Source organism: Rhineura floridana, chromosome 17 (genome assembly GCF_030035675.1).
Source record: "Rhineura floridana isolate rRhiFlo1 chromosome 17, rRhiFlo1.hap2, whole genome shotgun sequence".
Classification (NCBI taxonomy): domain Eukaryota; kingdom Metazoa; phylum Chordata; class Lepidosauria; order Squamata; family Rhineuridae; genus Rhineura; species Rhineura floridana.
In genome coordinates, this window is record NC_084496.1 from 29139732 (window position 1) to 29167394 (window position 27663).

At 38.7% G+C, this 27663-nt stretch overlaps 1 protein-coding gene across 6 annotated transcripts in view; it reads left to right on the forward strand.

Moving 5' to 3' along the window:
• Positions 1-27663, forward strand: part of SDK1 (sidekick cell adhesion molecule 1) — a 681727-nt gene that overhangs the window by 120939 nt on the left and 533125 nt on the right. Inside the window, exon 1 of one of the 6 annotated variants that reach the window (XM_061599430.1) lies at positions 11965-12050. The exons of the other annotated variants lie outside the window; for them this stretch is intronic. Coding sequence (XP_061455414.1) covers positions 12047-12050 — 4 coding nt within the window. The 5' untranslated portion in view covers positions 11965-12046. Of the gene's footprint in view, positions 1-11964; positions 12051-27663 lie in introns of those variants that run through there. 6 annotated transcript variants of the gene reach the window in all.

Sequence of the window (27663 nt, forward strand, 5' to 3'; positions counted from 1 at the left end):
AAATCCATGGAAGCTCTTTCCCTGTCCATAGGTGTGCAGAAAAATTAGTTATTTTTAGTGAGGAGACAGTGGCACTCTGCACTGTAATGCTCACTTTTCTAAATAAGTGATGTGCGAGCCCTGTTGTGATGAAAACAGCAAGGTTAAAATTGCAGCCCTACCGAGTCAAAATGTTACCAGCCGCCACTGATGGTGTGGTAAGAGGATTTGTATAAATTGTGGCGTTGTAAATATGTCCTGGGGGACATCTGTAAGCACATCAACAAGTGTCTGCTTTTCTATGGAGATCTGATTACCATGCTGAAATTACAAGCATCATAGACATGGTTACAATAATGGTTACAAGCACTCTTTGGATCTGAAATTTCATTTTGGAGCAAGAGGCCCCCAAGGGCTGGTTACATTTATTTAATTATGCTGTACAAGACTTGGGTAATAGTTTTAGATCAAAGTATAAAAATCCACTTCGAGGCAAATTTGTAACATAATTCAAAGTGGTGGCTTGCTCAGTTTTCAGCATTTGCTGTCTGGAAGAATGCTATAAAGATAGGTATTGAATCAAAAATATACAGATTTCAGCCATTATATTAGGATAATAAATATACAGGATACTACTTTTTTTTTTACTACAGCAGAAGGTTGCATTGCAATGCTAACAGTGAAACATAGCAAACCCGTTTTCTATAACCTCAGTCATGTAACATTAATATTTTTACAAGAAATCAGGAATCTTGCAGTTTATTGTTTTTATTGTGGCAAAAATTATAGCAGATTGACTAAATTATTTATAAATAATTTCATTTTGTTAAAGATATTCCATTTATTTCATCTTTTATCAGACAATTCTCTTTCCTGGTTTTAGGGACACATATTCTGGGGCAGAAAATCTATCCACACTTACTTAGAAGTAAGCCCCATCAAACACAATGGACCATAATTCCAAATAAAAACACATATAATTGTACTGATGAGCAAACTGAAATTGTTGCCTAAACAGCTAAATAACAATGTGGATTTCAGAAAATCTTAAATCTGCAGTCTCCCTAAATCTCGTTACCTTTTCATTTTTGTTATTCTTTGCTCTGTTCCATTTAAAACGTTGCATCTACTACCAAGATACTATTTGTTAGTTCATTACCAGAATTTTCTTTCATTCTGCCTAGCACTTAGCTGAGGCAGAGGCTTCCTCTCAGCATGGCACTTGTAAAACTCCATGACCCATTCAGGAAATAAGTCACCAATCATCTTTTCAGCTATACAATGCTGCTGCTTTGGGGCTCAGTCAAGCGATGCTGCTCCTAGATTGTGCCTTGATATGCCTGTCAGTGCATTTCAGTATTTTCAGAAAAGTTGCCTTATTAATAAACCAGGAGCAATATCAATTTATTAATTTATTTATTACATTTATATACCACTCCATAGCTGAAGCTCTCTGGGCAGTGTGAAATATCAAATACTTCTGCTCAAATTTATTTTTAAATAGCATAGCATTGCACTTAACCACTGCTCTAACACTGACTTGTCTGATTTTAAATGGGAATACATTTGTTTGAAGGCATCACCATGAAAAAACAATGCCCTGCATGAAAACTTGTCACATCTGAGGGGATGAATAGTCTTTATTAGAGGTGTGAATTGGCTGTCTGTGTACCTCTAAATACAAGGCGAATCATGGTAATTTGGGAAAGGTTCTTATGTTTCTGAGTTGGATTGCACCATTAACAAGATGTCTTAAGGGACTCCCTAAGCTTTCGAGTAGCTCTGTGGCATCAGCTGTCCAAACAACATACAACCTTTTCTTTCTTTCTTTAGTGGGGAAAGGTTAGAGAAATGGGAGACCTTTCATTTTGATGGACACCTCTAGTGTTTAATCACCGTAATTTTTTCACCCATGGCACTCCATTCACAGAGATTTGAGGAAGGGATTATAAACTGTTTTTCATTTGGTCTTCTCCTATGCTAGTCAATAGCAAGATTTCTATTGGTTCGCCCGAAATCCAGCAGGTGCAGAAGCCCATTCTGCATCAGTGACTCTTGGGGTAAAAGGGTCCTTGCTGGAGGGTTGGGTTTTTTAATATATTTTTCCACTCCAGTCTTTTCTGGGGATTTATGCCCTTTTTTCCTACTACACCCCCTGTGATTCCTGTTGTACTCATCTGAAGATGGCAAAGTCTGTCCTCATGCAGAAACCTCTGTAGCCACCATTCTGAAATTTGCCAAGCTTCATCCCCTCAGAAGGAGTGACCATTCCTGCAAATAACTGCGAATTCTGGAAGAAAATAAATAAAAACCCTGGTCGTATCTGCCTAGTTTGGCAGGCTTAATGCACCGTGGAGGTGCTGTTATCCCAGTAAATTTCACGCATATGTATTTTCCCCATTATCTAATTTGATTCTGAATAACAAGGGGAACTGGAAATACACAGGGCAGCTCTGAAACAGACCAGGCTGCTTCCCAAAGCTACAGATACAAGTCAGATCTTGTGGCCTGTGCACACCCCTAGTTGTTATGCCTTCTGTTGGTGAGTGAGATAGCGAAATATTCATGCAGGACTAAATTGGCTGAGACTACATGGATATCAATTACTTTGGCATAGTGAAAGACAAACTTTTCTTGACTTGACTTTATTTCCACTCACTTTTTGTGATCTTTCTGTATGTGCTGTATGTATGTTCTTGCACTCAGGTCCTGCTTGCGGGCTTCCCCCAGGCACCTGGTTGGCCACTGTGGAACAGGATGCTGGACTAGATGGGCCACTGGCCTGATCCAGCAGGCTCTTCTTATGTTCTTATGCTCAAAAACCCTGAAATATTTTTCACTGTTTACCCCAAAAGGGAATTGAAAAAGAAATTTGGTTAGGGCTGGTTTCAAACCTACTTAGCAGGCATCCCAGTGCATCTTCCTATTTAATAATAGGAAAAATAATAGAACAAATCATTGCTGGAGAACAAGCAACATGTCTCCTCTCCTTTGCAAGCCAACTTCTGTTGTCAAGCTAATAACCTTTTGTTTCCAAACAGTGATGTATAAGAATTTCATACTCTGTTTCAAGTTCATAATAGGTATATTTTAATATGTCCATCAAAAATAAATGAGAGTCTAAGCAAATATTCAGCTACTGAAATTCTTGCATAGCGTTTGAAGAAACCCCCATCAAGGAAATGAATTCTGAACAAACCCCAATAATTTAATTTAATAACACTGATTCAAGATGTTTAATGATTTTAATGCAGCAGATTCATTAGTCTAAAAGGGTAATGTGAAAGAAATCAGAATTTTAAATATTATAATAAATCCATTAAAAGAACTGAAATGATTATTACCACATCTATGTAACATTGACACTAAACCAGAATTATTCATATTATGTCTAAAATAAAGTGCCCTGAATGTGATGTTTTTATTATTTATTTATAGACCATTTTCCAGGCAAACCTCACAAAGAGTTTATATGAAAAATATTAAAACAACAAGCATCAATTAAAACTATAAAATAAAGCAGCAAATGCAAATTATGAGGGGGACATTTTTGGAAAGCTAGATCTCCCCTCCTCTCAGGGCCAGGTATCCCTCTGATGGTAGCTGGGGGAGTGAGGGAGGGATGGGAACATGTGCATGTTGCAAAGCCAACAAAACCTCTTTAATAAAAATTAAAAAGTGTGCTCAAAATGGTATAAAGTAGACTATTTTTATGCATTGTATTAAGTTCCCTGTAGCCCACCTCAGCTAGAATACTGGGAGCTTAAAACTGTTTGGAGTGAAGCATCAACACTTGCAGTCAGTAACCTGAACCAGTGGGGGGGAGGTTACAGGCAGAAAGGCAACCTATTATTCCTTCTTTAGTAACTAGCCTTCTTTCATTTCTTCCTTTCTAGTCAATCAGAAATAGTACAGATAATTTCTGTACTTTTCCCCCCTTCATCCCCTTTATCTCCTGCTTTTGTAACATCTTGCCTGACGAAGAGTTCTGGTGAAGGGCCGTAGCCAGGAGTGGATGGCACACTGAACAGTGCCATGGAGCCAAGCTGCCCCCCAACACACTGCTACCACTTACTCATGCTGTGATGGGGCAGGGCAGGACAGTGGCAAAGTTGGGGCTGTGTGAGTGCCCTGATGGGGCCGTCGAATTAGCTTGGCTTACAGCAGCAGTGAGTTGGGAGGGCGGCCAGCTTCATGGCAGAGCATCTGCTGTGCATGCAGAAGACTCCAGGTTCAACCCCCAGTATTTCCAGGTAGGGTGGAGAAGTTCCTTGTCTGAAACATTGGTGAGCTGCCACTTATTTATTTATTACATTTATATACCGCCCCATAGCCGAAGCTCTCTGGGCAGTTTACAGCAATTAAAAAGATTAAAAACAAATACACAAATTTTAAAACACAAACAAAATTTAAAAACACAATTAAAAAAAAAATTAAAAACAATTTTAAAACACGTGCTAAAATGCCTGGGAGAAGAGGAAAGTCTTAACCTGGTGCCAAAAAGATAACAATGTTGGCGCCAGGCGCACCTCGTCACGGAAATCATTCCATAATTTGGGGGCCACCACTGAGAAGGCCCTCTCCCTTGTTGCAAGTCTCCCAGCTTCCCTCGGAGTAGGCACCCGGAGGAGGGCCTTAGATGTTGAACGTAGTGTATGGGTGGGTTGTGGTCAACACAAGAGCTAGATGGCCCAGTGGTCTGACTCAGTGTGAGGCAGTGTCCTATATTCCTGTAAACTTGAGTTTGCATTGTTTCTAATATCTGCCCCTGAGAAATCATTGCCCTCATTTCATCCTTATGAAATTTCATACCTTTGGGTGATGGCCTGTCAACATTTCATTAGAGTAAGTTGGTGGAGTTTTCATTCTCCAGGATTCAGCTCCCTCCCCAGAGTTTCTAGAAGTTAAAATTCAGAGTGGAGAGCAGACACAACATCCCTCATGTCAATGCATGAACAGAAATACTAAGACATCATGCAGTGCACAGCCTGCCGTTTCACACATTACAGCTGCTGTGATGCATTTTGTAGTTAGTCATAACCTGTTGTAGGGCAATTACGTCGCTTTAGCGTATGTCTAACCAAAAGAGCAAACATCCTCCTGACTTTTAAAACAACGAGAGATCAGCAATTGCAGAGGAAATGAATATACCACATCATACAGAAGACGGAATCAAATATGCAGCAATTTGTAATACAGTAATACCTCAGTTAAGAAATCCTCCAGGAAAGAAGCTTCTTTTAACAAAGTCTTTTTTGGGTGCTGGGCCATGGGGGGAATGCACACTCTGATACAGTCAGAATGTGGCTCCTCATCTACTGGATTGTGGCTGCTGCAGGTAGGTTTCTCGCACATTGCTGGAATGGTGCTCCTTGCCAGTTGGTGCAGGTGCCTCCACAGTAAATAGTGCTTCAGGTGCCCTGGAAGCACTGTTTACTGCAGACACGTCTGCTCGAGTGTAGGGGGGGATGGCAGAGAGAGAGACAGAGAGACCCAGTCCAGGATGCTGGTGGTGGCTGCTCTGTGTCTGCCTGCTCAAAGGTATGGAGATGAGAACTGCGCTGAAGGCTTGAGACTGCTATAGCAAGATGCTACATGATAAAAGAAAAAAGGCAAGGCAGGCATCCCTGGATACATTTTGGAAGAAACCTTCAAGTGGTCTGTATGGAAGGCTAACCTGACCTGGTCGTTTCATTTCAGACACTTTATTGTTAATTTTGAATAAAAAGTTTGCTGAAATGTGTTGAATTGCTCTTCTTTTTTGTGATGTAGGAACCTATCCCTATTCTTTCCATGTTATTCCTACCTCTGGTACCAAAGTTTCTGTTAAAGAAGTCATGTCCAGGAATGCATGTGCTTCGTTAACTGAGCTATTGCTGTAACATTGAGGGAAGAGTCCATATCTTTCTTTAGTATGAAAAGTGAGATGTTATAAGCATTTTTATTTGCATGATATTAAGTTGTTTTACTTGAAAGAAAACTGGAAGAAAATGAATGCTCACATAACTTGCTGTTAAGTTGCTAAGGGTTACAACAAGATCTCATGATGAAATTCAGTGACGAGCACTTATTCATATAAGCTGCCCAGCTGCGATTAGTATCATGTCATTCTTCACGACATACGCATGCTTGCTGTATTTTATTTTAAAACTCCTTATCTGGATCAAGAACTGCCTTTCCATATTTTATTTTTAGCTCTGCATGTTCCATTGTTTGATTCTGGTAACATATTAAATAGATGTAGTCTGATTTTAAATTTATCTCTTTCATGTGTTTGTGAGCTGCTGATCCATAATTACACTTCACTGGCATTAATTTTTATTTTATTAGATCTAATGGAGCAGTCTCTTGCCCTGCCAAAAAGAATGGAGCTGAATAGTATTTTTAGACTATTAATATTAGAATGCCCTAGCTCTTTTAAGGTGTCATGTAGATATCATGGATATAGCTAATGTCTTTCAAGCTATATGAGTTCTTAAGACCACACACATTTATTAGACTGAGTACAATGCAAACCTAGAAAGACAGTTTTAGGGCAGCATCCCTTAACCTGGTGCCATCCAGGTGTTTTGGAATACAAGTCCCATCAGCTGCAGCCAGCATTGCCAATGTTTAGTAATGACAAGAGTTGCAGTCCAAAATATCTAGAGAGCAGCAAGTTGGAGAAAGCTGTTTTAGGGCAACAGTTGATTACATTCTTATTGTTTAAAATATTTTAAATAAGAAAAAAACTTCATATAAATGTTCATTATGCTGCTTATGTTGGCATGGCTCATGATTAACATTATATCAATCAAACAAACCTGGAATCAGGAATCAGCAAAGACATGTGTCTGTTGTCTTTGCACACCAGGGCTGCAACAAGGGGGTACCAGGCCCTGAGCGAGCAAGGGGGCTAGACTTTTAGTTTTAACTGGCTGTTTAGGCTCCTGGTTGTGTGTTCCAGGTATGTGTGTGTCTGAGACAAAAAGAATTTGCATATGCAGATTATGTGAGAGGCTGTTTAAAGTACCTTATCAGGGGGCCCACCAAAATCTGGAGCCTGCCCTGATTACAAATTAAGAACGGCATAACTGAAAAGGATTGACACAGATGTGTCTCAAAATCTATTCAATGATTCATCAATTTGACTGTTACAGAAAAGTAGCTCCAAGTGTTGTTCAGAAGTAAAACTTTTCAGTACCTGCCGAGTCATGATGAACACAATTTTTGGCTGGCCTATGCAACTCTCACTAAAGTGACAAGTGAGCATTTGGAGAAAGCTAGGCAATCCAGATAGCATCACTGAACAGAGAAAGGAAAGTATATAAAGTCTTATTTCTGTGCAGTAAGTGCTGTGGAGAGTAATATAACATTCTGACTGAGCAAAGGCCCTCTGCCAAGCAGTGAGAAGTTCCAGAGTTTAGTCTCCTTCAGATATGAGAGCACAGGAGATGTACAGTGCCTCTGCAATATTTTGCTTCATTAAAAATATGCAAGCAAGGAGAACATTGATGATGATGACAAACTGCGTTCAAGTCGATCCCGACTTATGGCGATTCTATGAAGAGGGTTTTCATGGTAAGCTGTGTCCAGAAGTGGTTAACCATTGCCTTCCTCTGAGGCTGAGAGGCAGTGACTGGCCCAAGGTCACCCAGAGAGCTTCATGGCTGTGTGGGGATTCGAACCCTGGTCTCCCAGGTCATAGTCCAACACTCTAACCACTACACCACACATGACCGCACCACAATTTCTGTGGACTCCAGATAAAAACACTCAACTCATTCCGTTTCCCTGTCCATTTCTGCTTAAGATTGCTGGTTTCTGCATGTAGAGCTAACTCTTCTTCCAAGCTCTGTTTGGATTTTAAAGGCTGATCTTTCATTTTTTAAAGTTCCATAAATGTTCCAATTTCAGGCTCAAGTTTCAGATATTTCTTGGCAGTAGTTATTTTTTACTATAAAAAGAGTGTGGAGGAGTGCAATACCATTTGCCATTAAAATAAAAAAGTTTTTAAAAATGTATAATACCTGAGCCTTGTATAATACCAGTGCAACTTTCCCATAAGGAAATAGTATTTTTAGTGTCTTGTTGGAATAAGTTTTTTTAAAAGTGCACAAACATGATTTTATTTTAACTAGTTTCTAATGAAGAGCATCTCAATTGATGCTACAAAACACAAGTCATTTACAACTTTTGAGAAGAACATTAAGGGCCTGCTGAATCAGGCCAATGGCCCATCTAGTCTAATATCCTGTTCTCACAGTGGCCAACCAGATGCCTATGGGAAGCCTGCAAGCACTTTCCCCTCCTGCAGTTTCTAGTAAATGTATACTGCCTCCAACAGCGGAGGTAGAACATAGCCATTATGGTTAGTAACCATTGATAGCCTTATCATCCATTAATTTGTCCAAACTTCTGTTAAAGCCATCCAAGTTGGCAGCCTTCACTGCCCCTTGAAATGGAAATGGACTGCCTTCACGTCGATTCCGACTTATGGCGACCCTATGAATAGGGATTATATGGTAAGCGGTATTCAGAGGGGTTTTTACCATTGCCTTCCTCTGAGGCTGAAAGGCAGTGACTGGCCCAAGGTCACCCAGTGAGCTTCATGGCTGTGTGGGGATTCGAACCCTGGTCTCCAGGGTCATAGTCCAACACTCTAACTATTACACCACACTGGCTCTCCCACTGCCTCTTATGGGAGCAAATTCCATAGTTTAACTATGTGCTGTGTGAAAGAAATACTTTCTTTTGTCTGTCCTAAATCTTCCAACATTCAGCTTCTCTGGATATTCATGGGTTTGAGTGTTATAAGGGAGGGAGAAAAGCTTTTCTCTATCCAATTTCTGCCCACCATGCATAATTCTATACACCTCTATCATGTCTCCTCTTACTCGTTTTTTCTCTAAAGTAAAAATCCCCAAATGTTATCCCAATGAGTTATTTCGGACTAGTGTGTAGTTTCATTTTGCCTGTTTTATTTCTCTTCCCCCTCCCTTTTGCAAACTGTTCCTGCCTCTGTTAAATGTAGCCATGTAGCCAACAGTAATTTGCATCTTGTCTTTTAGAGCAAACTGGTCAAATCTATTGTGGAAAAATTGTTGGCCAAAGAGACCAATGGTGTTGGCATCAGACAAGGTTTCATGAAGTGGCGTTCCAAGGTCGAACTCAATCTTGAAAATGCATGCGTCTCTAGGCCAATTGAGTTGGATAGGAAGTTGTGTATGCTCCTTCTATATTTTAAAGGAGACTTGGAGCACTGCATGTGCTAGGATATACATTCTGAACAAAAAATACCATATAGATTTGCTTTTAACTTGGTGGATCATTGATGAGAGGCCAAGATCTGAGCAATCCTCTCCCCCTCCCAATTGTTTTTTTAAAAATAGCCTCATTCCATATATTGTGAAGGCAAAACCCATAGAAAGAATAATGAAGCTTCTATTAGGACCTTTTGCCTACATTAGTTTAACAGAATTTTGATTTATTTTGCAGATACTACCAATAGTTTTAAGTGTTTGGTGTTTCAAGGTTCCTGCATTTCTCTTATTTAAGCTCTTTTTTCTATCACTTTAATTTTCCTTTAGAAGAGGTGTTTATATGAACATAGTTGACAGCAACTTTATAAGATCACTTTCATTTTTAAATCTCTCTTGAGAGGTACTTTTCTAGCACGACTTCTGAAGAATGCATCAACTTAGACATTCAGGAGGCATGTCTATCCATTTTTACTTCATAGTTGACATAGTTTCACTTCCATACTCCTGTATCCAGCCTAATGTTTATTGCTGGAGAAACTTGCAGTGTGGGTACATTAGGCTGGATACAGGACTGATAATCCGTGATGTAGCCGTATCAGGCGGTCTTAGACCCTTTCCTTTTTTGGAAGCAGGGTCCTAGCAGGGTCTCTACATCTCCAACATCCTATGAGCCAATCAGCATGAAAGGAATGTGTGTTAGCCGCTGAGAAGAGTATTCTAACATGCTTCATTGTCCTTTCCTGCTGATTGGAGTCAATCAGAGTAAAATGAGGTGAGTCAGCCACCGAGAAGACTCTTTTCAGTAGCTAACAGTCTTCTCTTTCATGCTTATTGGCTCCTAGGGATGTCTGTTGTTGTAGGAGAAGGCATTCATTCTCAACCCAGCAGCAAAAAAAGATGGAGGGGTGTGACTGTGACTATCATGAAGGGCCCTGCACTTCTGAATTTGCCACTATGCTATTGGTGATAAGTATAGTCTTGCAAAAAGTCAAGTGCGCAAGATTGGTGGAGTATAAACAGTTCAGCACTGCTGTTACAAAATGAACTTGAGGGCGGTCTGCTTGATGGAATCAAGAAAATGATGCTACCCTGCCTCCATAGGGAGGTAAGGTGGGATATAAATTTAATTAATTAATTAACCATGTGGAGAAAATGAACCAGTGGGGGAGTGTTCATGGTATATTTTTTTGATTCCTTTGTATCATATTTGATCTCTGCTTTGTATTTTGTTCTTGAAATTCCTTTATATTGTATCTAATTTTTATCTTTTATATCGTATATTGATTTGAGAGTTTTATCTTTGATGATTGTAGCATTCATTTGTATTTTTGTACTTTTTATTATTTGGAATGGGGCTGAAATGACTTTGTACAATGTTTTGAAAATATGTTCTATTTTATTTTGATTTTTTGTAGATCACTTTGAGATTCTCTAAATATAAAACAATTAAGAAATTTTCTAAATAATAATAAATTAATGGAGAAATCTTCTAGCATGAAGCTCATTGATTAAAAAATAAGTGCAGAGAGTACTATTTTGTGAGTGTATTCTAATTTTCCCAGGCAAAATATCAATTTAGCCAAAGTACTATCTCCTTGCTATTTTATCTATAAAATTAAAGTGGTGAAAAGTTAATATTAAATTCAAGTTACATCACTTTGCTTTCCACAGTCTCCCACCCCCCAGTGGCCACTGCTAGGAATGGAAGGATCTGTTAATGTCAGTTCTCTCAGTTTCTCATTTTTCCAATCTTAAATTCAGTTCTCCACATTTCTGCAGAAACTTTGCAATTTTAAAAAATCCTCATGAAAATTCTCCAGCATTTTAGTGTGATTTTCTGCTAATAAACACATTTTGTATGCAATTTGACTAATCTACACATTTTTGCATTATATTATCCTGATATAATCATTTTTGTACCTGGGGGGGGAGAAGGTGGAGGAAAGGAGGACCCAGTTGGAGTCTCTGTTGAGCCAAATCCTAGGAGGGAGAAGGTTCTGGGAAGGAACTTGAGGAGCTGGCAGGCCACAGGGTGAGGTCTCAGACTGTACCCAATCAGTGTCCCAACAAGGATGTGCTGGAGTGTAGTCGATGTGGGAATAGGCTGTGATATAATGCTCTGTGCCTAATAACTGTAAACTGAACAATCCAGTGGTTGTGGCTATTTGTATGCAGGAAGAGGGGAACCATAGGCATGGACATGGGGCCTCTTGATGTACCCGTGCCCATGGAAGCCCAACATAATAGGCAAAAAAATTGTCAGACTTGCAAACTTTGATGTCCGTAAAAAGAACAATAGTTCTCCAAACAGGTATATGGGGAAAAAAATCTTACTAATGCCAAGTTGGGGGGGAAATCGGTAATGAACTTGTTTAATGAAAAGGACAATCCAGGGTCTATATGAAACTTTATCATATCCTTTGTTACTCCAAGATATAAATCAATATATAAAGGTTTTATTAGACAGTTACTTAATTGCTCAGATACCTACTCCCACTCAGTGATGCAAGTGATACAAAGAAAAAAATTAGAACACAGTGTGTCTGAATTATTTCCCCTTAGTTTCACATAAGTTTTCAGAATCTGAAGTATTATCTTAAATGTATCTGTCTAAAAACTATTTTCATGTCATGAAAAAGAATGCTGGCAGAGGTTGTCATGGCTGAAGACAGGTATTACCACCTGTGTGCAGCACCAGCTGCCAGTCATCCCTTTAATTTCTACTATTCCTGGTCTGTGTATTTAATGCTAAACCATGTGTGATTGTTGCATGGAGCCCAGCATCTGATAGCAATTCCTGGAGTCCTGTCTGAACACTGAATAGTATGTGTAAGTACCTACATAGTATGAATTATTTTTGTATCCTGTCGTGTACATACTTTCTCCTTGACAGGCAATACAACCCTATGGATGTCTACTCAGAAGCTAGCCCCACTCTAAGAAAGGGCCTGTGGTACTGGTAATATCATGTTGACAAATGTATTCAGAATTTTACCTGCAGCTTGAAAAATGAGAAGCAAAGTGTGTGTGTGTGTGTGTGTGTTTGTAGTCACCCACAATTGCATTTAATTAAAACCAACTTCTCGGGAATTATTGACGGCATGCATTGTAGAACATTCGTTGATTTCAACAGTTTCTATACTGTTCAACAGCATAGTCTGTTAAGTTACAAAACACACAATAGAGATAAAATGAATTAGCTTTATCAGAAAAAAAAAACCCTTATTTAAAATGCCTGCTGTAATTAAAAGGTCTTCACCAAGTGTTGGACATTCAACAGAGAGATGGCCTATCTGATATCAGATGGAAGGGAGTCCCACAGAATTCAGCCAACAATACTGAACACACAGGTTCCTTTACTGGTCATGGCCCCCCTGGGGATCACGGCTCCCAGGTTGGGAGCCACCGATCTAGAGATAACACTAGTCCTTTCATACTTCCTTTTTTCAACATGTCACTACTAGTTTTGACAAAGTTGCACTTACTGTAGAAGATGCATTACAGCTATGTAAATAGACATATTGTAGCCAGATGCTGCAAGGTACTGAGAAATGCTTGTAGAAAACACTGTAATATATTTTGATTTAATGTGTGTTGCTTTAATTGAAAATGTATCTGTTTTGCTGTTAGCCTTTTCAGTTGGCTTTTGTCCAGTAAGTGTTTTCTGTAATCATGAAACATGCTAATTTATTCTATTTGCACCTGAAACCAATTTTAGAATTAGCACCTGTTAAGCATTGCCTGAGGATATTAACCAAACAATATAAAATGCAACTCATTTGCTTTTTAATGAACAAATAACAGTATGTTGTTATTTGAGGCCATCTTACATCAGTCACAAAGGCTTGTAGCTAATTGTATACTTCCAATGATATGTGTAACTACAAACAGAGACAGGTCTTAGTATTATAATCTCTTTTCATTATATGTGAATGTAAACAAATGGCATGTCAGGTAATTCTTCTTAAAACCCAGTACAGTAATAAACAGCTGTAGATATCAAATACTATCAGGTGCAAATATATAAATGAAATTATATAAGACACAAGGCCAAACTAGACAGGAGGGTAAAACTGCTGCTGTCATTGAAAACAAAAGCAGTGTGTTTCCCATTTATTTATAAACGTATTTGTATATTGCTATTTAAGTTTTCAATGTGAACATAGTGAGTGCAGTTTTACTTTCCATAGACATTAAGTGGGGTCTAATGAAGTTCAAGTACTCTTAGTATTAAAGTATCCAAACTGCAATTTGCGTACTCTTCCTGTGTCTTCCTTAAATGGCTCTTTCTATATTGTAAAGAATGACATAGGGTGCCCCCAGACTGTCACTATTTTGCAAGAGGGATTCAGGCATGTATTGGAATTTCAGGTTTGCAGAATTAGAGTGGATGAAAGAGCTCTGTTGCTTGAGCCTCGACCTTTTGTTAGTCTTTCTCCTGCTCATAGTTCTATCTACTTGATTCCGTTGCTCTCCCTCTCCAGGGATATGTTTCATTGTTAGATGGGTCTGTTTTCTTTTTCCAGCTGTGTTCTAGCACAATAAATCCACTTAAAAAATGCATTCACTTTTGGCAGTTTGGGAAATATGTTGAAAAGTATGGGATGAATGAATGATTAATGGGAAGACCCCACAAGCAAACTGGGGTGAATGCAAGACGAATACTCATTGTTAAGTAACCCTCCTGTAAACAAATCGCAACTAATCTCCATAAAGACCGAACATAGTCTAACCACTGCGTAAATGTAGTGCAAGCAAATCAAGTTGAATGTTGAATATGCAGAATGTCTGGAAGAGCCCATAAAGAACAATCCATTTCCCCCACTCCTCACCCCGCCTCACCCTAGTGCTGAGGGGAAGAATGTGAGAGAAAACAGGAAGGTTCATATCGGGGTGAAAGCTGTCTTACGTGTTGTGTGACAGCAAACCACATAACAGTTTAGACGTACGAATGAATACATATGTACAGTGTATCTCTTGTATTTATATTACAGCCTGCTTCCTTTCAGTAATGTGATATTCTACATACCTGCTTGAGTTCAGGCTATAAGGACGCAAGACTGATATCAATGTATCACTTAGTGCTATTTCCAGACACAAGCAAAGTCTCTGCTTTGTGTAACACAAGGTATAAGTAGATAAAGATTGATTTCCAAGAAAGTAACAAATATTTGGCAAGACACTAGAAATCCGGAGTCCACTGATAATTAATTGCTCTTAACATCCAAGCTTTATTCTGTTTTGAGTGGCGACAGTGTGCCTTCCATGAAATAATGGCAAAGGGAGAAGGTGTAGTAATGCCATAAAAATGTGGCTGTGATAAGAATCTGGTGAAATGAATTACTTTGTGACATTTGTTGAAAGAGAGCAATAAAGATACTATTAGGATATATTCCAGAAGCTCTCTCTTTATGATCAGGTGATGATCGACCTCAGATTTGCTAAAAGCTGTAATATAGTATCATTGAAAATGTAACACGCACCCATTCTCCCACACAGTTTTCTAAGTACACTATATTGATTATTAATAGATTTTGCTTTTAGGAAACATCTTTGTAGTTTTGGGTTACATATCCATCTAGTCCACTTTCTGAATGGTCATTTAAATGATGTGTCATGCAACAGAAACAGATGACTGGAGGCTCTGGTAAGATGCAGCAGAGTTTTTTAAAAGAGCAGTAGAAACTATTGTTTCCTGTAGAGCAATTTGAGTTCTTTTTGGGGAGGCTGGGTTTGAATGTTGTGAACTGACTTCTCTATCCTTGCCCTTTTTATTATTGAGCTATGCAAAGGCTCCCCATATCATGGAAAAGTGTTCAAATTTAACCATTATTGAAGGGCTGTTTGAAACCATGCAAAATCCATACCTACAAAGTACATTCATGTATCAAGTATCAAGCTAACAGAGACACACAATCCTGTCTCCACTTGCTACCTGATTAGTACTAAAAATTATATGTGGAGGTATCAGAAGGAATTTCTGCACTAAATAGCAACTACTCAAGATTTCTTAGGGATGGAAGTATATTCTCTCCCAACAAACTCTCAAACTTTCCTTTTCTGTGTAGAAAGGGTCTTTTGAGTTCACAGTTCAGTTTGTCTCTTTTATTAGAAAATATTCAGTTATGATAAAAGTGGATTAGTGCAGGGCTGGTGATATAATTCTTCATGCCTCTTAGTAATTGAAAGACCTTTCTAATCTGAAGCTGGAGCATGTACTGTGGCATCTAATCCCTCTGGAGAACTCAGAATCATTTGCCAAACTCAGCTAGTCTATTTACTGAAGGGTCTTGGTAAAGCATGTTGAATCTTATCAAAGGAAGATTCAACTCTCTGTCTATTTCACCACTTTTCCCCAGATTGCTGTCCTTTTGTAGACTATCAACATATGCAACTCAAAGCGCTTTTGAAGATTTCCTGCTCTTAATTAACAGCATGGTTGAAAATGTGTTGGGGAACGGATAGCATATTACTTAGTAATTTTTTAATATTGTACATTAGGGTTTGCTACAAAGGGAATAATTAAGTACTGTATTGGCTTGTATATAAGCTTCTGTTTGCTATGGAGGCAAATTCTTGATATAAAGGAAGTCCCCTGCCCCATGCTTTTCCATATTGCAGATTTAACCTGCTGGTATTAGATCTTGCATTTGATTTGTTTCTTGATTTCCCTACCTCAGAGCTGTAAAGGTAGCTAAGGAAGATGAAAAACTTTCTACTGAACACTTGGCAGTAGGTTCATTAATTATACGATCAGCAATAATAATTTTGTATGAAATTCCTCTTTTTCTGAATGTAAAAAAGGCTTGTATCCCTGAAGAACTGAAGGGCTAGAAAGTTCAGGAATTACTTCAGGGCTCAGGAAAGCTAGAAGACAAAACAAAGGAAAAGAGAAAGTAAATAAGCCTTCTTAGTCTTAGTCTTAGCTTCTTAGTCTTGTGTTAAAGAATATGCCATAATTAAAATCAAGCTCTAAGAACATAAGAGCCTGCTAGATCAGGCCAGTGGCCCAGTAGATCCAGCATCATGTTCTCCTGGGGGCTAACCAGATGCCCCAATGGGAAGCCAGCCAGCAGGACCAGAGCAGCCCTCTCCCCTCCTTTGATTTCCAGCCATTGGTATTTAGAAGCATGCTGCCTCTGGCAATGGAGGCAGAATATATCACAGAATCATAGAATCATAGAATAGTAGAGTAAGAAGGGGCCTATAAGGCCATCGAGTCCAACCCCCAGCTCAATGCAGGGATCCAAATCAAAGCATTCCCAACAGATAGCTGTCCAGCTGCCACTTGAATGCCTCCAGCGTCGGAGAGCCCACTGCCTCTCTAGGTAATTGATTCCATTGTCGTATGGCTCGAACAGTTAGGAAGTTTTTCCTGATGTCCAGTCGAAATCTGGCTTCCTCTAACTTGAGCCTATTATTCCGTGTCCTGCACTCTGGGACGATTGAGAAGAGATCCTGGCCCTCCTCTGTGTGACAACCTTTCATGTACTTGAAGAGTGCTATCATATCTGCCCTCGGTCTTCTCCAGGCTAAACATGCCCAGTTCTTTCAGTCTCTCCTCATAGGGCTTTGTTTCCAGTCCCCTGATCATCCTTGTTGCCGTCCTCTGTACCTGTTTCAGTTTGTCTGCATCCTTCTTGAAGTGCGGAGACCAGAACTGGATGCAGTATTCAAGATGAGGCCTAACCAGTGCTGAATAGAGGGGAACTAATACTTCATGCAATTTGGAAACTATACTTCTATTAATGCAGCCTAATGTAGCAGTTGCCTGTTTTGCAGTCACATCACACTGTTGACTCATATTCAGCTTGTGATCAATGACAATTCCAAGATTCTTCTCACATGTCGTATTGCTGAGCCAAGTATCCCCCATCTTATAACCGTGCATTTGGTTTCTTTTTCCTAAGTGTAGAACTTTGCATTTATCCCTATTGAATTTCATTCTGTTGTTTTCAGCCCAACACTCCAGCCTATCAAGGTCCCATCAGGGTTAGTAGCCATCAAGTATTAAATACTTAGATTTGCCTTAGAGGGCCAGATGTTCACCACCCCTCCTCTAAAACAGTTGTGTGACCAGAGACACTCACTGACTATATTGATTTCCAAGTTCTTTTGTACTTTGCAAAACACAAAGTACACTTCATCACAGTTTAAGCCAGTCTGTCCTCAGTTATTTTTTTTTTTTAATAATTTTTATTCAAATTTTCATACAACATACAAAACTAAACATTCAAAGACAAAAAACAAAATCAAAAATAATTGAACAAAAAGAAAAAAAAAATAAAGAATAAAATATTCACTTCCCATTTGTCACATATCAAATCAGTTATAAGTCTATAATATATAACAATCCTGTCTCTTAAATCATATTATAAAATCACTTTCCTCCAATAGTTATCTTACTTAATCATCAGATCTCATAAACATTACTTTGTTCTTTCCACAAAAAGTCAAAGAGAGGTTTCAGTTCTTTAAGAAATATATCTATCAATTTTTTTCCAAATAAGCATATCAATTAATCCATCTCATTACTAATTATAATAATCTTATTGTCATAACCATAGTCAAAATAAACATTTCAAACAATCCGTCTCATCAGAATCTGTTAGGTTCAATAATTTCAATAGCCATTATTCTATTGTCCCTATTAGTTCCATCTTCCATCTTCCATCTTCGATAGTCCTGTTAAATCCAGTAATTTCAGTGTCCAATCTTCCGATAGTCCTGTTAAATCCAGTAATTTCAGTGTCCAATCTTCCATTATCAGTATTCCATAATAATCTTGCTGTCATAACCATAGTCATACAATAAGAGTCTGATGGGAATTACCTCTATCCCAAATATTATCTTGCCAACCATTCTGAATAGGTTGCTGAAATACTGCTGTAAGATCATATCTCTGTTCTTTTTTTCAAAATGCACTGACTCATCTCTTGAAAGTTTTTCCATTGTCACATGGCTGCAGTTAATTCCATCCATCACATCATTCCAGTCCAGAAGATTATCCATGCCATTGATAACTTTCTCTCTAGAATCTTCCTTAGTTTCTTCAGAGATAACATTAAATTCCAAACAATAGATTTTATTTCTAAAATCCATAAGCTTCAAATCTTTTTCCTGTTCCACGTTTGTTCCAGTCTCCAGGGTCTCCTCTCTCACAGGTACCCCTATTTCTTTAAGCTCCTGTGACATTTTGCTCAATTCAATTATTCCAGTCTCCAGGGTCTCCTCTCTCACAGGGACCCCTATTTCTTTAAACTCCTGTGACATTTTGCTCAATTCAATTATTCCAGTCTCCAGGGTCTCCTCTCTCACAGGGACCCCTATTTCTTTAAGCTCCTGTGTCATTTTACTCAATTCAATATTCAGCTCCTTACAACCCTGTCGCAGGTCTTTTTCCTGTTCCACGTTTGTTCCAGTCTCCAGAGTCTCCTCTCTCACAGGGACCCCTATCATTTTGCTCATTTCAATTTTCAGCTCCTTACAACCCTGTCGCAGGGTTCGTTTCGTTATCTCAATTTCATCCATTATTTTCTGAAACATAGATACTTCCAGGTTCTCAGCCACTTTCTTAATTGCCATTTTAAAAGAAAAATATAAAAGAACCACTTCTTATTTCAGCAACAATTGGGTTAATACTCCAAACTTGGTGACATCACAGCGTAAACAGAACAGACAGCCTTATCTCTCCATGCTTAAGTAAACAAAATGCAGTTCCCAGGATCGAAACAATTAATGGCGTCGTCAGAAAACAGATTCGTCAAAATAAAATGAACTAGGAAAAAAGTAATCTCAGACAATATAATATTCTTCAGAATAAAAATCAGGAATAGAAATCCCTCTTCCGTGTATATCTTTAGGGTGCAAATCCAGGACAGCTTTTTGCAACAAAAACAGAGATAAGCTATTAATTAGTGAATAGCAGAGAGAAGTTATGGCTCCCCGGTGAGATGTCAAAAACTGATCAATCTGGCAAATCTCTTTTAAACAGCAACAATTTAAGTCAAGTAAAAGAAAAATATAGAAAGAAGGGTGCTTGCCTGTTAGTGCGTTCTCTCTTTGAAGAAAAGATGAACGTTCGCTTTATCAGATAGAGCTTGTTGTTGAAAATCCGTCCCACCTTCGTCGGCTGGACCTCGTCCCACAAATTAATGAGATCTGGTCGTCCCAACAAAAATAGGCTTTGAGGTTAATCTCTTCGTTTCTCCCTACCCGGGAGAAGTTTAATCAGTCAAAAAAAAAAAAAATCTGACTGATATATCTGAATAAGCTTCTTTTGAGGCAGGAGCCCGTCTCAAAAGCAGGCACAGGCTAAGTCACCCTTCCCGGAAGTGCAGTCTGTCCTCAGTTATGAAGTTCTCATTTTAGAAAACTTTTCCATATAAAGCTGGCTGTCTCTTATATTGTTGAGCCAGGAACTATACTTCTATTAATGCAGCCTAATGTAGCAGTTGCCTGTTTTGCAGTCACATCACACTGTTGACTCATATTCAGCTTGTGATCAATGACAATTCCAAGATTCTTCTCACATGTCGTATTGCTGAGCCAAGTATCCCCCATCTTATAACCGTGCATTTGGTTTCTTTTTCCTAAGTGTAGAACTTTGCATTTATCCCTATTGAATTTCATTCTGTTGTTTTCAGCCCAACACTCCAGCCTATCAAGGTCCCATCAGGGTTAGTAGCCATCAAGTATTAAATACTTAGATTTGCCTTAGAGGGCCAGATGTTCACCACCCCTCCTCTAAAACAGTTGTGTGACCAGAGACACTCACTGACTATATTGATTTCCAAGTTCTTTTGTACTTTGCAAAACACAAAGTACACTTCATCACAGTTTAAGCCAGTCTGTCCTCAGTTATGAAGTTCTCATTTTAGAAAACTTTTCCATATAAAGCTGGCTGTCTCTTATATTGTTGAGCCAGGAATAGAGTTCACAGATTCGCCAAGGAATAAGATGAGAAGGATATACTGTTAATGCAAATACAATGCACAAAACCTTCTAAGTTCTCATGCCCAATTTCTTGCAGAGATACCATACTTTAGCACTCTTCTAACCTATCTAGTCATGTGCTGTAATTTTTTGGTTTTCACACATCAGTTTAAAAGTAAAAATCAGAGTACAATTATGTAAGGTGACTTCTACAGAGACCTGATGTAAATATTGGGCATGATCCAAAGATAATCTAAGGTTCACATGCAGATGTGGAGATTATTGATTTATTTATATTTTTAAACTGTTTAATATAGCATGATCACTAAATGGTTTAAACAAGGTGTTAAAACCAAAATATAAATACTTATAACAAAAAAATAAATCGGTTAACATGCCTATCAGTAAAAACAGAACAGTGCTGTAAACCGTTATAATCCAGGGAAAGCCTGACTAAAATGTTGCATTTTTCAAGGGGCATTTAAAACTGCTGATTGTTCCACCTCCTGAAATGTACATGGGAGACTGTTCCAGATGGTATTTGGATCTCTTCATTATTGAGGATCCTCTGTGCCTATTGGGAATTCCATATTCATAGCGAATACAATGGTCACTGACCCTGCAGAGTTTGAACTATTTCATACCAAATGGGCTGAATGAGCATGACAGTTTGTCTTTGTAAACAAGTATTTGCCTGAAACAGATATATCTACGTATACCACGTGGTATGGATGCAGTAATTACTGTTTAAAATATAATCCTATTTCTCAACTGTCTTCTCTTGCTTTGTGAACTAATATTCAGTATAATTCACAAAAGATAAATCTGCATTTTCTTCTTCCAAGTTTCCCTCCTCATTCAGTGTGCCCAAAGAAAGAAAAAATGCTGGCCAACTATCATGAACATGGAAGATTAAGAGAATGTATTCCTAGGATGACCAGGGAATTCTACAGTAAATTCAAGTCAGTTCTTGGGAGTTAAAAATAATCACTAGTGTGCCTGCTGTTCCATGTTCCATCTCTTGCAATTCCCATCTGGGGAAATCGTAGAAATGCTCCTGGTCATACTCATCTGTTGATCAATGTGACCATTTTGCCTCCAGAGGTAAAAGTATGTATAGCACATGTATAGAGGGAGCTTAAATTCTTTGTAAACTCTCAACTACTGTGAGTAAACAGCTATGGGAATCCGGATTCAGAATTGTCATAGCTAGTATAACATTTTCAGACTGAAATATTATTTATTTTCATTTTGTTTGAACTCAATATGAGTTATGCTGATTAGTTAGTGTAACTTATAAATGGATGGTTTGTGTTCAATGTGGAAATCAAATTTCTTACATCTTACTTAAATATTACAGAGCATCAGGGTATTTTATAACCCATAAAACTGTATTCTTTTAAGAATGCTTTGGGTGTAGTGGTTAAGGTGTTGGACTACGACGTGGGAGACCAGGGTTTGAATCCCCACATAGCCATGAAGCTCACTGGGTGACCTTGGGCCAGTAAATGCCTCTCAGCCTCATGAAAACCCTATTCATAGGGTTGCCATAAGTCGGAATCGACTTGAAGGCAGTACACTAAAGAATGGACTAAAGTAGGTCCTTAGATTGAATTTTGAGGATACTTTTTTTACAATGCTGTGTGAAGTCACACCTCAGATGGAGTCCCAGATAGCTTCCAACATCCTAAAACCTCAAGATTATTGAGTGTGGTTGGGGAGTTGCGAGGTGCTTCTAAGTTAAGGACAGGCCAAGACCATGGATGGCCATGCTTACATCTACTACACCTGAAGGTATTATTCAACTTGGAATCCTCAGGTTAGTGGCTTGAAGTTAGTGCTTGATTAGGCAAAGGCAGAATAACACATTCCTGATATTTAAGCCAGGCCTGGTCAATCCAGAGATTTCATATCACCTGCCAGTTGCATGAATTGTTGTTGCTCAGAAGCCTGTTTACTTCTCATGCTGAAGCCTCAGCACTACAAAATTTATAACAAGTCACCACGTTAAGTTCTGTCTCAGACACCAAGATTCTGTTCAAACCATGGAGCCCCTGAAACCCCTAATTATGGAAGATGGATCAGTACCACAGAATGCAATACAAGTCTTTTAGCCATCACAATTGTTTAGTGGACTTATTTTAAAGCTTTAAAAAAAACAAAAAACAACTAATCAGCTATAGAGATGCAAGTGTCCAAAGATGCTAGGAACAGCTGTGTAATATAAAAATTATTGGTTGAGGGATAGTAAAAAAATACGGGAAGAAGATTAAGCTCGAAAGAAGCAACAAGAAAGTACCCTCAGGGTAGAATAACCTTTCTTCTAATTTAGGTGTTGATGTAAACTAATGAAAATGTGTACAAAGAGGTAAGCTGGGTAACTATTTGATTTTTAGACATCAGCTTCATTTGGTGGCTCAATAGTTTCCTAGAGGTAAAAAAGCAAACTAGTGGATTTATTCCACAACTGCATTTAACACAAACTGGCAGTTCCCATTGATTTGAGAGGACCCTGGGGCAAATTCTACTCATTTGCTTATGGGCTACAGCATGCAAACTGTTCATAATTAAGTTTTATAAAACTTTTATGCCTTTTTCTCCACAGTTATGAAACCTACTCTGTATATGTTTGTGTGTGTGCTTTAAAAAACATTATTCTGGTAGTTTTAAAGAAAAAATGTTACTACCAGAACTTCTTTGATATCCGTGGAAGTTTTGCCATGTACTAAGCTTGCAGGAATGAGTATTTTCCATTCAGTGCCTGCATCGTATGTTCTATATGAAAGACAGCTGCTATAAATGTCTACTCCATTCCCCAAATCCTCATGACAGCTGAATCTGCCTCTTAGATCTTGACCTGGCCACTACTTTTCCCAGGAATCACTCTGCCAGGGAGCCCATAATTGCGCCCCTTGGTGCCCCTGTTTTCTTCTCTGCGTCTTTCTCATTCCAAAGGTCTGCTGTTAGTCCATAGGCCTGGAAGAGGAGAGGAGGGGCAGGGCTTGGGCCTCTATAGTCCATGTGATTCTTTGTTCAAACTGGCTGTGCGCAGGGGCAGACAATCTCAGTGCACACAGTTTTATGCAGACTCTCTAATCTCATAAGACTGCTTCAGCTCATGGAAAAAGTAGTGCACCATTAGCACAAATAAAACTGCTACCATGCCTGGCAGGGACGTGTGGGGAGGCTCTTTTGTCTCTTGAGAATCAGGCTGCAGTTCTGGAAGAATAACTGAGTACAAGCTTGTAACTGTCCACACACCTAGTTTGAAGGAACAAACTAGACAACATAATTGGCTTATCACTGGTTTATTTGTATACCGCTTTTGGGGCAAGCCCCCCAAAGCAGTGAAGAGAATAATGCAGAAGAAAATATAACTACAGGAAAAATACAAACACAAAAGTACAATTAAATAAATCATGAAGAATATAAAATAACAAAACCCAGGCACACCATAAATCATACTTTATACATTCATGCATTGCATTTGTGCTCTCATCAAAAACACAACTATCATCTACAAAGAACAGCCCATAGAAAAAGATTTCCCTTGGAAGCAGCTGTGGCAAAATTCTTACCGGTGCTCTCCAGGGTGGTGAAGGCTGGCTCAACCTTCTGGCTCTGCAACAGGCTACAGTTCTCCAGATGCAGGAACATGTTAAATATGTGACTGTATTGAGTGAATCTAGCTTTTTCTCCTTTTAAGTAACAGCAGTGGGGAGATCAGTACTGGAATGGGAGGTTAACTTTTCTCCACAACTCCAATCTTAATTAAAATCACCCATCCCTTGCCCCAAAATATTTATTAGCCTTGGGAGGAAAACTTCCATCAGTGCAGAGTAACGTCCCTCGGCTGAAAATTCCAAAGCAGAAGTGAACCCCTTTATGATTCAGTGGAGATACTGCACCACTAGCTTTACACACCAAAACTTAAAAACAGATAATACCACAGTGGCCAAATAGTACAGGTATATTCCAGCAAATTAAGAAAAGTGTTCAGACATGTTCTTAGAATTTACAGTGTAGAAATTCCAAATGCCAATATGCGTGAGGTTACATCGGCACTGTGCCACACACATAACTCTTTTGGTGTAAATAGGCTTCCTTTTATCAGCCTGCTTGAGAAGTCCTTAAGCTTGACAGGAAGGATGTCATGACATGATGAAGCATTGTGCTGGGGCATTCTGGGGAATGTAAATATAATGGGTAACAGCAGGAAGGGGCTGGCAGGAGCTCTGGTGAGGTTTGTGTCATCGTCCTCAGAATTTAGGTTTAGGTTATATGATGAAAGTGTGCATTTGGGTCACATTTTATGTGTGCGTGTGGGATGTGTGTGTGTTTATTTATTTATTTAGAAGTTTTGAAAAACATATATATTGATCAACAATCTAAACAATACTACTTTACCCCACCCCACCCCACCCCACAAATCTTCCTTCTTCCCACCTATTCAACATCTTCCATTTTCCATTGAAATACACAGTTATAGAGTCTAAGGAGAATGTTAACCATAGTCTTTTAAAAGGAGTTGGTACTTGACCCGTTCTTTCATCTTTTGCAGAGAAGAGTATGAAGGGCCACCAGTCCTCTTCGAAAGCCTCTTTATTTTTCCTCTTTCTTTTGCTAATCTTAATTTGATAGTCAATTTTTCTAATAGGGCAATTTCCCACACCTTTCAACGCCATCTGTCCAGTGTGAGACCTTCCAGAGTTTTCCAGACCCATGCAATCACCGTTCTGGCAGCCACCAACAAGAAGCCAGTCACTGTATCTTTATATAGTTTATAGAAATTTCCCGTGAACCCATCAGGGCCAGGGTTACATTTTATAAACCTGCCCTGTTTTATTTAAGAGGGAATTCTTGCTATCTGGAAAGCAATGTGGTTATCCTTGCTTTATCACTGGAATATTAATTTTTACTTAGTATTTACTCTGCTTTTTAGTGTAAAGATTTATTTTTAAAAATTAAATTGTGAATTAAAATTCAGGTCTGTTAATGTAATTAAACTGTTTTTGCAATGGTTTTGTAACAAATATCAATTATGCAAATATCAAGGCTCAAATTAAGTAGAGTATAACAATCCTTTTAAAAATTATTGTTCATATTCAGCACTCATATATGATGAGATTGTTAATATATTAAGTATTTACAAAGTAATATCTTATTCAAGTTTTTTTATCATGCATTACTTTCTTTTGAAAAGCAAATATGTGATTTGTAGTTTTAATTTCAAATATATTAATATAAATTCAATTTTATTAAAAGTGTTACTGGAATAACTTTATTATTGGCACATGCTGTTTAAACATTTCTAAGATTTGTTGCACAGAAGGCTAGACTAGGCAAGACTCAGCAGCAATTGCTGGGGAAGGTGATAGAGAAAAGATATAGCAAGCTCTATGTGGCATAATGATATCCAGGAGGAGGCATGGCAGTTGAACTAGTGTAAAGGCTAGTTAGGTTTGTAGTGTACATTTGCCCCAAAGCTGGGAACAAAGGCTGCAGTCAGGTGGATTTCATGTGCTCACTGGAAAACTTAACTTTTCCCTTTAAATATCACTTCAACCAAAGTTCATCTGAAATTTCACTCAATAGCTTACTGTCATGTCCAGGGCTGGACTCAGAAATCACACCAGTCGATGAAAGCAATTCAGTTTTTATTAGTGTAATATCCAGACAGAGACTACGTCTCCTCATGAAGCAACACAATACACGTGTCCTGCGACATGCAAGAGAGTTGACAGGAGGAATTTCTGCCCCCCTTCTCCTTATTAAGGGGGCTTTCTGGTGCGAATTCTCTCACTCCGCCTTAGGACAATTTCTTCCCCGCCCCCTTCTCTCTCTCCCCCTGACCCGTTTTTCCCTTCTCCGGGTTCTTGGTGAGGGTGGAAGTTCTGCCTCCCCCTCCTCTTCTGAAGATTCTGTTTCTGGGATTGGAGAAAGGGGAGGGTGAGCGTCATGCCCATCAGACTGACTTTTCCTGGCTGAGGAGGGAGTGGAATCCCCCCTCCTTCTTGGTCTAACGGCTCAGTGAGGGGGGTGAGCATGGGAAATTCCTGAATAATGTCTGTAGCTTTGTCTGTTGGAGTTTCAAGGCCTCTGCGGTCCCTGGGCAACACTATCTCTGAGAGTTCTCCCTCCCCCTCTTCACCCAGCTCTGAGAAAGTGATCTTCTCCTCATCCTCTGAAGTGCTAAGGTCCCAATCCTGCATCCTGACAGGACAGGAAACTGTTGTGTAGCAAGGCTGTGTACTCCAACACATTCAGGCCCAAAACTGAAGTAAGTCTCCATTAAACAGGGCTTACTTCTGAATAAATGTGCATAAGAATGCACTTTTAAGTCACCAATAGCTAAGTATGCTTTCTGACATTTAGGCAAAAGTACTCAAGAAAAGCTAAGTAGGCTGTTTCCTAATAGAATGAAACCAATCTGGTGTCATGAGTGAAGTGACTGCTTCAAGCTGTTTTTGAAAGATTTAGTGCGTATTGGCCTGTATTCATATTTGAATACTCTTGTATATATAAGCAAAATAACCACTTTGGGTCCAAGGGACTCTGGGTTGTTTCCTGTTTAGTCCTAATAATAGCAAACCCATTGAAATAATGAACATGCCTGAGCTAGTGCTATTAATTTCAGTGGGTTTTCTCTGAATTTAGTTGAATGGCTGGCACAAGCCCTACAGACTGTGATGTTCAAGCCGTATTCAGTGTTTCATTTCAACAGAGCTTGCTGGCTATAGATTTTGAATGAAAGGGCCAAGATAGTAATTATAGCTGGGACATGATGACCTAGTCACACATAAAGTTGGCTAGATCATGTTCATATTTATGTATAAGCAATTGTGACAGGGCACAGAGTGAATTAAAAAAATGCTGTTTGATATTCATGGTGATGTAGAGTCTTTTTATGGCTGAATCTACAGTTCCTGCTTGTGTTTCCCTATCATGGAATCTTGTTAGCAATTTTGATCCACAGGTTGATGATAATCTCAAAATGATATTTGACACTTGCACACTATTAAAAAATCTTTCATTCAAATCCCAACGCGATTTTTAAAAGTAATTTTAAGACCGTCTGGTTAAAGACAATGTTGAAAGGCACATTAATCTTGGTGTTCTACAGGATGTTTTTGTTCAAAGCTGCTATAAAAATTCTTCATTTATACTGAGACATATCCTGCTGTGATAATCATTTCATCCAGGCTTACTTTTCTAACTTACTAAAGTGCGTTTAATGAACCGGATTTAATTCTTATGAATGCAAGAAGCAGAACAGCCTAGCACCACATATTATACCAGAGGGTATAAGCACAACTATGTTCGAGGTCAGAATTTCAAATATAATAAATAGGAAATACAACAGACTTTATTCCAGCGTTACCCAACCTTTTTTGACCCAACACCCCTTTACAAAATCTTTTTGTGCCCAATGCCCCCCTCAGATTAAGTATATGCCCATGCTTCCTATTCTTCCCTTAAAATATGAGTAATGCATAAAAGGTATTTT